Source organism: Hemicordylus capensis, chromosome 12, assembly GCF_027244095.1.
Source record: "Hemicordylus capensis ecotype Gifberg chromosome 12, rHemCap1.1.pri, whole genome shotgun sequence".
NCBI lineage: Eukaryota > Metazoa > Chordata > Lepidosauria > Squamata > Cordylidae > Hemicordylus > Hemicordylus capensis.
In genome coordinates this window covers 3,390,487-3,403,225 of record NC_069668.1, presented here as the reverse complement: position 1 = coordinate 3,403,225, position 12,739 = coordinate 3,390,487, and the positions used below count along the sequence as shown (strand labels likewise).

General features: G+C 46.0%; 1 protein-coding gene across 1 annotated transcript in view; it reads right to left on the bottom strand.

The window, feature by feature from the left end:
* The window catches only part of LIMK1 (LIM domain kinase 1), a 49,944-nt gene that overhangs the window by 19,746 nt on the left and 17,459 nt on the right, over positions 1–12,739 (bottom strand). Inside the window, exon 3 of the mRNA XM_053275147.1 lies at positions 3,418–3,556. Coding sequence (XP_053131122.1) covers positions 3,418–3,556 — 139 coding nt within the window. The remainder of the gene's footprint in view (positions 1–3,417; positions 3,557–12,739) is intronic.

The window sequence follows — 12,739 nt, the reverse complement described above, 5'->3', positions numbered from 1 at the left end:
ACATCACCTAAATGGAAGATTAGATTAGAAAATAAAATCTCCAGGCTTAGATCAGATGCTAGTAAATTGAAAGATATGAAATACAAGAAGCTGAAGAATGAAAACACCAAACAGTATCTGATCCAAAAATACCACCTAGATTCAAGGAAAATTAGAGAAGTCCTAGAAATAATAAAGCAGCAAATAACAGCAGTGTCAAAGAAGATTAGCAGATATGAAGCCAGAACTACACAACACAGGCAGAATCTCCAATTCCAGTCGAATCAGAGACGTTTCTACCAAAGCATAGAAGGAGAAACTGCAAGAAACCTAGAAACACCAAATAAAGAAGAAACAGTGCAATTCTGGGGGAAATTATGGGACAATCCAATAGATTATAATAAAAAAGCAGGCTGGGTGAAAGAGGTCGAAAAATGTAACCAGCAAATGCAAGATCTAATAATAACACCAGAATTAATAAGTGAAAGAGCAAAGAAAATTAAAAATTGGACTGCGCCAGGCGACGATGAACTGCATGGCTTTTGGCTTAAACACCTAACAAGCCTTCATAAACAACTATCAAAACAGTTCAATCACATTTTGCAAGAAGGTGATATTGAACAATGGCTAACAACTGGGAAAACTCATCTCATCATGAAAGACCCAGCAAAAGGTGCAGTTCCAAGTAATTATAGACCGATAACCTGTCTGCCAACCATGTTCAAATTATTAACTGGAATAATAGCAGATGAAGTGATGCAACACTTATTAACTAACAAACAGCTTCCAGTTGAACAGAAAGGAAATTGCCCGAACACCAGAGGCACAAAAGACCAGCTGCTGATTGACAAAATGATTTTAGAAAATTGCAAGAGAAGAAAAACCAATCTAAGTGTTGCATGGATTGACTACAAGAAAGCCTTCGATTCATTGCCTCACACATGGATACTAAAATGTTTAGAAACAACTGGTGTCAGCAAAAACATTCAGATATTTATAAAAAAAGCAATGAGCATGTGGAGTACACAGTTAACGATCAACGGCGAGACACTTGGACAGGTTAGCATTAGAAGAGGCTTTTTCCAAGGGGGCTCACTATCCCCTCTGTTGTTTGTAATCACCATGACCCCACCTTCACAAATACTAAACAAAACAGGCCTGGGATACCAAACATCTAAAACATCAAGTAAAATCAACCATCTGCTGTACATGGACGATCTGAAGTTGTATGGAAAGTCCCAGTCAGCAATCGAATCACTGCTAAACACTGTCCGTATATTCAGTAGCGATATAGCAATGGAGTTTGGACTAGACAAGTGTGCTGCATTAATAATGAACAGAGGGAAAATAACAAAAACAGAAGGAATAGAACTGCCCAATGGAAGCAAGATCAAGAACCTGGAAGAGAAAGAACGTTACAAATACTTGGGCATTCTCCAGGCTGATAACATCGCACTCACTGAGGTTAAAAGAAAAATTGGAAGTGAATACATCAGGAGAGTTAGAAAAATCCTCAAGTCCAAACTCAATGGCGGGAACACCATACAAGCCATAAACACCTGGGCTGTACCTGTTATCAGATACACTGCAGGAATAAAAGACTGGACCCAGGCAGAGCTAGAGATGCTAGATCGTAAGACCAGGAAAATAATGACCATCAATCATGCTCTGCACCCCCGCAGTGATGTCGATAGGCTCTACCTCCCTCGCAGCTCAGGTGGAAGAGGAATGCTGCAAGTCCATCAAACAGTAGAGGAGGAGAAAAGAGGCCTTGAAGAATATATCTAGGACAGTGAAGAAGCTGCCCCTCAAATGGTCAATAATGCGAAACTATTCAATACCAATGAAAGAAAGCAGGCCTACAAGAAAGAACAAGTCAAGAACCGAGCAGAAAAATGGAAAAATAAGCCACTGCATGGTCAATATTTGCACAATATAAGTGGAAAATCAGACATCACCAAGACCTGGCAATGGTTTAAGAATGGTTACTTGAAGAAAGAAACAGAGGGTTTAATACTGGCTGCACAAGAACAGGCACTAAGAACAAATGCAATAAGAGCAAAAGTCGAAAAATCCACCACAAACAGCAAGTGCCGCCTTTGTAAAGAAGCAGATGAAACAGTGGACCACCTTATCAGCTGTTGTAAAAAGATCGCACAGACTGTCTACAAACAAAGGCATGGCAATGTAGCAAGGATGATGCACTGGAACATCTGCAAAAAATACAAGCTACCTGTAGCCAAACATTGCTGGGGCCATAAAATTGAAAAAGTTGAAGAAAATGATGTAAAAATATTATGGGACTTCCGACTACATACAGACAAACATCTGCCACACAATACACCAGATATAACTGTAGTCGAGAAGAAAGAAAAACAAGTCAAAATAATCGACATAGCAATACCAGGGGATAGCAGAATAGAAGAAAAAGAAATAGAAAAAATCACCAAATACAAAGATCTACAAATTGAAATTGAAAGGCTGTGGCAGAAGACGACCAAAATAATCCCAGTGGTAATTGGCGTCCTGGGTGCAGTTCCCAAAGACCTTTAAGAGCACCTCAACACCATAGGGGCCACAGAAATCACCATCAGCCAATTACAAAAAGCAGCTTTACTGGGAAGAGCCTATATTCTGCGACGATATCTATAACAACTGACAATAAAATTCAGCCATGCCAGGTCCTTGGGAAGGACTCGATGTCTGGATAAAACAAACCAGTCAATAATACCTGTCTGACTGTGTAAACAAGAAATAATAATAATAATAATATTTCTTAACCCACATTTATTATTTATTTATTCAATTTCTACACCACCCTTACAAACAAATGGCTCAGGGTGGTTTACGTTAAAACAAAACATTTAAAAATTAACATTTAAAAATTAACAGTTAAAAACAGAGACTATAAAACACCATAAAACAATTAACAGTTAAAACATGCAAAACAGTTTTAAAACCCTGGAAAACTAGGTGAAAGTAAAAAAGCATTTACAACAATGGAAAAACCCCGGAAGGCCGGGCCAAACAAATAGGTTTCGAGGGCTCTCCTGAATGCCAATAATGAATTCAAATTACAGATTTCCTGTGTAAAGATATACACATGTTATTGAAAGTGTGTCTATTAATAAGTAATAATTCACACAAGACTTTCATCCACATAAATGCTTAAAAATCCCCACAAAAGCTTTTTAGTCCCTAAAACACCAGTAAAGTTCCTAATGGTCTTGGTGGTCTAAAACAGGAGTTCCCACAACTGGTGGTAGTCCAGATGTCCGTGGACAACAACTCCTCGAAGGCATTACCCCCTGTGGGTCACCTCCACAACAAGAAACCACGTGTAGAGGACAGATGTGTCACAGACTGAAAAGACCTTGCTCGCACAAGCGAGCCAGGCCAGATGGCCCCAGTGCATTTTGGGACAAAGGACCTCCTTACCATGACCAGCCCTTTGGTGATCTGCTCCGAGCAGCCATGGCAGAGCTCTCCAAAGTGGGCCCAGTAGTCCTTCTTGCAGTAGAGGTGCCCGTCCTTCTCGTAGTATTGGTGGGAGAGCGAGGCCCCACATTTGCAGCACCTGCGGAAAGAAGAGAGCCAGGCGTCAGATCTCGGGATCCTCGGAAGAAGACCTGCCACTTGCTGGGCAGTCGGCCTTGTCCAGGCTCGAAGAATCTAGGAAGCTGCTTTTTACTGAGTCGGACCCTTGGTCCACCTAACTCAGGATTTTCTACACAAGGGTGGGCTACCTGGGCCCTCCATCGGTTGTTGAACTCCACTCCCATCATCCCCAGCAACAATGGCCAGGGATCTGTAGTCCAGCAACCGCTGGAGAGTCAAGGTTGCCTATCCCTGGTCTACACCAGGGGCTCTCAACCTGTGGTGAAGAAGAGGGCAACCAAAACGATCACGGGCCTGGAGCACCTTCCTTAGGAGGCTAGGCTACAGCATCTGGGGCTCTTTACCTGCGGGGAAACATTATCGAGGTGTATAAAATTATGCATGGAGTGGAGAGGGTGGACAGAGAGGCATTTTCCTCCCTCTCTCACAAGACTAGAACCAGGGGTCACCCCATGAAACTGAATGCTGGGAAATTTAGGACCAACAAGCAGAAGTCCTTTTTCATACAACGCATAATCAACTTGTGGAATACTCTGCCACAAGATGTGGTGACAGCCAACAACCTGGATGGCTTTAATTGGGGTTTGGATAACTTCAGGGAGGAGAGGTCTATTGGTGGCTACTAATCGGAGGGCTATAGGACACCTCCAGCCTCAAAGGCAGGATGCCTCTGAGTACCAGTTGCAGGGGAGTAATGGCAGGAGAGAGGGCACGCCCTCAACTCCAGCCTGTAGGCTTCCAGTGGCGTCTGGTGGGCCACTGTGTGAAGCAGGATGCTGGACTAGATGGGCCTCCTTGGGCCTGATCCAGCAGGGCTGTTCTTATGTTCTACTCCAGAAGATTCTCTCCCCCCACCACATGTTTCCCTCCCTCCCACCCCGCTCCCTACTAACTAGGCAAAGAGGCACCTTCTAAAAGTGGTGATTCTTTTTACTGAGCAGGGAGAGAGCAACTGGCTCTCTCCGTCCCCAACACAGCATCCCTCCAGTGGCTGTGGCTGGTGTCTCTCTTGTGTTCCTTTTAAAAGAGTGAGCCCTTTGGGGGCAGGGGGCCATTTTATTTCTTACTTATTTCAATGTAAACCGCTTTGGGGGCTTTGGCTGGAAAGGAACGGAAAGGTTGTGCCGTCGAGTCGGTGTCGACTCCTGGCGCCCACAGAGCCCTGTGGTTGTTTTTGGCAGAATAGAGGAGGAGTTGACCATTGCCTTCTCCCGCGCAGTAGGAGATGATGCCTTTCAGCACCTTCCTATATCACTGCTGCCCTACATATGTATTTCCCATAGTCTGGGAAACATAATCTGGGGAACACACCAGCAGGGATTCGAACCAATAGCCTCCTGCTCTCTAGGCAGGTTGCTTCCCCACCTAAATACTCGTATCTGTATTCATATTTCCTCCTTCCTCTCTCTGGGGTCTCTCCCCTGTGCTACATTCCAGATTGCAAGCTCCCCTGGGAAGAAGACCTGGCCTCTTGTCTGTCACGCAGCCTCACTCGCATTCAGGGCGACCGAACAATTCTAGAAAACGGGCTTGCCAAGGGAGGTTTCACGGGTGGGCTCCTGTTTGGAAACAAGCGTCTCCAGTCTGTGCGCATTTGCTGCACCAAGCAGAAGTCACAGGTTGTGGTAACCATGTACAGTGGAGGCAAGGGCAGGAATGAAAGTGAAAGGCGGGCGATCCCCCTGAGATTTCCCTCAAGGTTATTTCCTAGCTTGCCAAAGGCAAGAGGGTATATCTGGATGATCTTTCTTGACAACCTGACGCTGGCTGCATGAAACCGGAGAATGCCCCCGAAATAAAATATCTGGTGGTTTTTTTGGGGGGTGGGTGGGTGGGTGATGCGGATTAAAACCTTTGTCTCCGAGCAAGCTCATGTGAGGGAAAGAAATGCTGAGTCCTCCCTTCTGAGCTTGGCTTTTCCTAAAACGATTCTATATTATCGGTAGGTTCAAAAGACTGCCACCAAGCACCCTGAAATGTGCAGAGAACCGGACCAGTGGATTGGGTGCTGCAATCCCAAAGTACTCTCTGTAAAAACTTTCCACATGTAAGCTTACACAGAAGGAGAAAACTGATAGCTGCTCAATATCTGAGGATGTGTTCGCACCAGAGAAAATCCCCCTTTGCCCCTCTTTTCCTGAGTTAAAAAACAATTCAGAGAGGCTTGTAAAAAGAAAAGACTAAAAAAACCAAACATTTTTATTCAGTTACTACAGACTGCTTCCATCTGCGGTTTTCTAGCTTTCTTAGATACAGTTACGAATACTTAGTAGATTACAAAAATAGGTTGCCTTAGGCATGTTTAAATGTTTATAGAGTATTTTTCAACGCCCTAGGTAGGGTGGGCATAGGCTAGTGTTTCTTATTTCAATTATGTTGCAGGTAAACTGTAATAAAACAGTATCAGGAATATGCAAAACACACACACCAAAGAAACAGAAATGCTAACGCAAAGTCTGACTAAACAAACTTTTCCCTAAATCAATCTCCCCAAAGCCAAAGCCCAGGCTCTTTGCCTTGAACTCACCAAACTCTGGATGAGAATTCAAGTTTCCTGCCCTCCTGTCTTTCAAGGATCTGCAGACTCATTCTCCTGCAGCCATCCTCTGTGATCACATGTCCTTCTCTGAGCACCTCCAGCTTAGCTTTTTCTCTAACTAAGAACTCCCCTCCTCCTGGCAACAGCTCTCTAGGTCCCACCCACCTGGTGTGCTGATTGGCTGAGCCCTGGAGTTCACCAGCCTGTCAGTCAGGACAGGATTCACTTCCAGTTAACTCTTTAGGGGGAGGAGTGGCTGATCACTACAAGGAGTGAAGCCCTCCCTGTCATCATAAGTATATTGGTCACAAGGACAGCAGTTTGTCCCGAGGAAAGCTGTTCTTGTGATAGCAAGCATGAATTGTCCCCTTTACTAAGCAGGGTCCATCTCGGACTTTGGGGTAAATCTGCCTAATATGTGACCACACACCCTCCATTCCGTGGAGATGCGAGCTAAAAGCCTTGTGTGGAAAACTTCCAGGTAGGACTGGGAGAGGCTCCTGCCTGAAACCCTGGAGAAGCCACTGCCAGGCAGTGTAGACAATACTGAGCTAGATGGACCAAGGGTCTGACTCGGTATAATTCTAGTCTTACAGGTGAGATAGAAAAAGTTTCTCTCTGGTCATCTGTCTTCTAGCCCAGCACTCTGTTTCCAACAGTGGTCAGCCAGACGCTCCTGGGGGCCCACAATCATATTCTGAGAACTCTGCTATGTTAACTAGATGGATCAATGGAAGCACGTCTTTACACAATGTTTAATTAACCTTTGGAACTCAACAACACAAGATGTGGCAATGGCCATTGGCTGCATTTAAGGCAATCTGACAAATGTATAGAGGTGTGAAAGAGGTCTCTCAAGGAATACTAGTCATGGTGACTAAGTAGAGCCTCCAAGTTCAAAGGCAGTAGAGCTAAGTAGAGCCTCCAAGTTCAAAGGCAGTTCAGACACTGTGTACAGACATCAAACTGTTGACAGCCCTACTTATGTGCATGTTAACTGCAAAGATCCAGAAAGTGCTTGGGTAACAACTGCCCGCGATTTCTCCTAAGGAGAAGTGACAAAAGCATTTCCTGCCTGCATGCTTTTCTGTTGCAAAGTCACTATTTATCTTCCCGCGTCATGGAGCGCAGCGTCAGAGTTTCCCCCTGGAAGTGGGGACCGTGGACAATAGTTCTGGGTTACCACCAGAAAGGCAGAAAAGGTCTTGTGCCTAACGTCAACCATTGTAATTCTGGAGGACAAAAGGCATTGCTTAAATAGGATGCTGCCATACCGGTCCATCTAGCTCAGTATTGTCTACACGGACTGGCAGCGGCTCTCCAGGGGAATGAACCTGAGACCTTCTGCATGCACCGAAGATTGAGCTACTGTCTCCTAGGAAGCTGCCTTATACTGAGTCAGACCATGGGTCTAGCTAGCTCAGTACTGTCTGCTCTGACTGGCAGCAGCTCTCCAAGGTTTCAGGCTGGAGTGTTTCCCAGCCCTACCTGGAGATGCTGACAGGGATTGGGACTTCCTCCATACAAAGCTAATCCACTGTAATTACTCCAGATTAGGGTTGCCATCTCCTGGCTTTCCAAATCCGGGTGCCTAATTTGCATATGATGTAAATTGGCTTGAAAATAATTTCTGAGCAGAAGAGTGACTGCACGTTTTGCTCCATAACTCCGCTTCTACAAAGGCCAGAGAGCTTAGCTTTCCCCCCAAAATGAAATCTGAAATCCGGGCGAATCTGAGTGGGCTAAGCAATCCAGGTGAGATGATTAAAATCCAGGTGAAACCAAAAATTCTGGGGGTTCAGAACTCCAGGTTTTCTGCTTTACCCTGACACAGGCCCTTATGAACTGAGCGTCTTGGAGTGGGCTCTCAGAAAATCCACAAAACTAGGATTCTTTGAAGGAAGCCCCGACAAGTCAAACCAGATTCAAACCTTTTTACATTTCCTCTTTAGAGTTATTCTGAAGTGTGTCCAGGATCCTATTCCTGCCAGAACAGATGAACATAAGAACATAAGAACAGCCCTGCTGGATCAGGCTAAAGGCCCATCTAGTCCAGCATCCTGTTTCGCACAGTGGCCCACCAGATGCCGCTGGAAGCCACAGGCAGGAGTTGAGGGCGTGCCCTCTCTCCTGCCATTACTCCCCTGCAACTGGTACTCAGAGGCACACCCTTGAGGCTGGAGGTGGCCCACAGCCCTCTGACTAGTAGCCATTGATAGACCTCTCCTCCATGAAGTCATCCAAACCCCTCTTAAAGCCATCCAGGTTGTTGGCTGTCACCACATCCTGTGGCAGAGAGTTCCACAAGTGGATCACGCGTTGTATGAAAAAGTACTTCCGCTTGTTGGTCCTAGACCTTCTGGCAATCAATTTCATGGAGTGACCCCTGGTTCTAGTGTTGTGTGAGAGGGAAAAGAATCTCTCTCTCTCCACTTTCTCCACGCCATGCATGATTTTATAGACCTCTATCATGTCTCCCCGCAGTCGTCTTTTTTCTAAACTAAAAAGCCCCAGTTGTTGTAGTCTTGCCTCATAGGAAAGGTGCTCTAGTCCCCTGATCATCTTGGTTGCCCTCTTCTGTACCTTCTCCAGTTCAACAATGTCCTTTTTAAGATGTGGTGACCAGAATTGTACGCAGTACTCCAAGTGTGGTTGCACCATAGTTTTGTATAAGGGCATTATAATGTTAGCCGTTTTATTTTCAATCCCCTTCCTAATGATCCCTAGCATGGAATTTGCCTTTTTCACAACTGCCGCACATTGAATAGACACTTTCAACAAGCTGTCAACCACAACCCCAAGATCCCTCTCCTGGTCCGTCACCGACAGCTCGGATCCCATCAGCATATACTTGAAGTTGGGGTTTTTCGTCCCAATGTGCATCACTTTACACTTGCTAACATTGAACTGCATTTGCCATTTTGTCGCCCACTCCCCCAGTTTGGAGAGATCCTTTTGGAGCTGCTCACAATCTGTTTGGGATTTCACTACCCGGAAGAGTTTGGTATCATCTGAAAATTGGGCCACGTCGCTGCTTACCCCTGCTTCTAGATCATTTATGAATAAATTAAAAAGCACCGGTCCCAGTACAGATCCCTGGGGGACCCCACTTCTTACTTCCCTCCATTGTGAAAACTCTCCATTTATACCTACCCTCTGTTTCCTGTCTTTCAACCAGTTAGCAATCCACACATGTACTTGTCCCTTTATTCCATGACAGCTAAGTTTCCTCAGGAGTCTTTGATGAGGAACTTTGTCAAAAGCTTTTTGGAAGTCTAGGTAGACTATGTCAACTGGATCACCTTGATCCACATACTTGTTGACACTCTCAAAGAACGCCAAAAGGTTGGTGAGGCAAGATTTACCTTTGCGGAAGCCATGCTGGCTCACTCCCAGCAGGGCCTGTTCTTCTAGGTGCTTTACAATTTTATCCTTGATGATGCTTTCCATCAATTTGCCTGGAACGGACGTTAGGCTAACCGGCCTGTAATTTCCCGGATCGCCCCTAGATCCCTTTTTGAAAATCGGTGTTACATTTGCTACTCTCCAGTCCTCTGGTACAGAGCCCAATTTCAGGGATAAGTTAAATATTTTAGCAAGGAGGTCGGCAATTTCACATTTGAGTTCCTTGAGGACTCTTGGATGGATGCCATCCGGCCCTGGTGATTTGTTAGCTTTCAGTTTTTCCAGACAGTTTAGAACATCATCCCTTGTCACTTCTATCAGACTCAGCTCTCTAGCCTCCATCCCTAAAAAGCCTGGTTCAGGAACAGGTATATGCTCAGTATCCTCTGCCGTGAAGACAGACGCAAAGAACTCATTCAGTTTCTCTGCAACCTCCATATCCTCCTTAATAATCCCTTTCACTCCCTCATTGTCTAATGGCCCAACTGCCTCCCTGGCAGGTTTCCTGCTTCTGATGTACTTAAAGAAGTTTTTGTTATTCCCCTTGATACTTTTGGCTAAATGTTCCTCAAACTCTCTTTTTGCCTCCCTTATTGTCACCTTGCATTTCTTTTGCCAGAGTTTGTGTTCCTTTCTGTTCTTTTCGTTTGGACAGGCCGTCCAATTTCGAAAGGAAGTCTTATTCCCTTTTATGGCTTCCTTGATGGTACCCATTAGCCATGCTGGCAACCTCCTGGACTTAGTGGTACCTTTCCTCCTTTTGGGTATACAAACTGGGCTTCTAGTATTGTGGTTTTGAGTAAACGCCATGCACTCTGGAGTGAAGTGACTCTCCTGATTTCCCCCCTCAGCTTTCTTTTCACCATACTCCTCATTTTGGAGAAGTTTCCTCTTTTGAAATTTAAAATGTCTGTGTTTGACATCCTTGGTGATTCTCTCCCCGCATGTATGCTGAATTTGATGGCACTGTGGTCACTGTTCCCTAAAGGGTCGATGACACTGACATCATGCACCAGGTCCTGGGTGTCACTCAGAATTAGGTCCAAGGTCGCCTTCTCTCTGGTCGGTTCCATGACCAACTGTTCTAAGGCACAGTCATTTAGCGTATCTAGAAATTTGACCTCTTTGTCCTGACTTGAATGTGAATTTACCGAGTCTATGTGTGGGTAGTTGAAATCACCCATAATTACAGCCCTGCCTCTCCTTGATGCCTCCCTGATTTCCTCCTGCAACTCCCAGTCACTGTCATCATTTTGATCTGGAGGGCGATAGCACGTCCCCAGTAGCACGTTTCCTTTCTGACCTTGTATAGTCACCCACAGGGTTTCTGTGGAGGACTCCAATCCACTTAGGTTTTCTAGCTTGTTAGATTCTATCCCTTCTTTAACATACAGTGCTACCCCTCCTCCAAGGCGCCCCTCCCTGTCCTTTCTATAGAGTTTATACCCAGGGATAACAGTGTCCCACCGGTTCTCACTGTTCTACCATGTTTCTGTTATGCCCACTATGTCTATTTCTGCATTAGCAACCAAGCACTCCAGCTCACCCATCTTGGCTCAGAGGCTTCTGGCATTGGCATACAAGCACCTATACACTGAATCTTTCCCTTGATGTATGCTATTCCTTTGACTCTTTGACCTGCTGGCACAGCCTCCCGTCTGCTCTTTATGCAGTTCTGCTCTGTCCCCTTCTGTTTTATTTGAATTCTTTGCAGCCTCACACTTTAAAGGATGGCTTTTGCCAAACGGGATACTGCCCAGCTCCCATCGGCTGTTCCCCAGGTGTCATTTTAAAAGCTGCTCTGCAACCTTTTTGATTTTAAGCGCCAGCAGTCTGGTTCCATCTTGGTTCAAGTGCAGCCCGTCCCTTTTGTACAGGCCTTGCTTGCCCCAAAATGTGTCCCAGTGCCTAACAAATCTAAAGCCCTCCTCCCGGCACCAATGTCTCATCCACGCATTGAAACCCCTCAGCTCTGCCTGTCTCACTGTACTTGCGCGTGGAACAGGTAGCATTTCTGAGAATGCTACCTTGGGGGTCCTGGACTTCAAAATGCTACCTATCAGCCTAAATTTGGCTTCCAGGACCTCCCAACTGCATTTCCCCACGTGCACCACGACAGCTGTCTCCTCCCCAGCACTGCCTAGGAGCCTGTCTAGACGCTGCGTGATGTCCGCAACCTTCGCACCAGGCAGGCAAGTCACCGTGCGGTCAACACGCGGGTCACAAACCCATCTCTCTATCCCCCAATGATCGAATCACCCACTAAAAGGAGGCCCCCACCCCCCAGAGGAGTATCCCCTGTGCGAGAGGATATGGGCTCATCATCCACGGAAGGAGTCCCTTCTAAAGGAGCATCTCCCTCTTCCTCAGACTGATGTCCTCCTTGCCCAAGACCTTCATTTTCTCTGACAGCAGAGGAGCTACCGGCCCTGGAGTGGGATGCCTCTATCACATCCCTGAAGGTCTCGTCCACATGCCTCTCTGTCTCCCTGAGCTTCTCCAGATCCGCCACCTTGGTCTCGAGGGAACAGATTTGTTCCCTGAGAGCCAGGAGCTCCTTGCACCGAGCACACACCCACGACTTCTGCCCATGGGGCAAATAGTCGTACATGTGGCACTCTGTGCAATACACTGGGAAGTGCCCCTTCCCCTGCTGACCTTCTATCTTCATACTGTTTTAGTTAGCTCTTTACAGTATTTAGGGAGCTTATTGTCCGTTTATTAGATATTTTGTTAGGATAGGTCTCAGCTGTAATGGTCAGCTATTTAACTGTCCAAACAGCCTTTCCCAAGAATATGAGGGATACGAGGGAGGGATAGGTACTTACGTTCTCTTCTCCACCAGGCTCCTTGTGATCCTTGTGATCGCAGGGGCTTGTTCCAGGCTCCCCCGCACACTTCCCACTAAACTCCTGTAAAACTCCTACGTCCTGTTTGCTATCCCTGTTCGCTACGCTCTCGGGCCTTCACCTCATATGTAGAGTAGCCTTCCAACTGTCACACAGGATGGGAGTCAAAGGAAAGGAATGTGGGGCCTCTCCCAGCCCTAGCTGACTCCACCCCCACCACTGAGTAAACACTGCCTTTAGGTAACCCTAAGAACTCCTAGCCCTGTTATATGTTAACCCTAACAAGTAACCCTTACAAGTAACACACAGAGAGATAGAGAGACTAAGACCTACCCCTTAGAGAGAAACA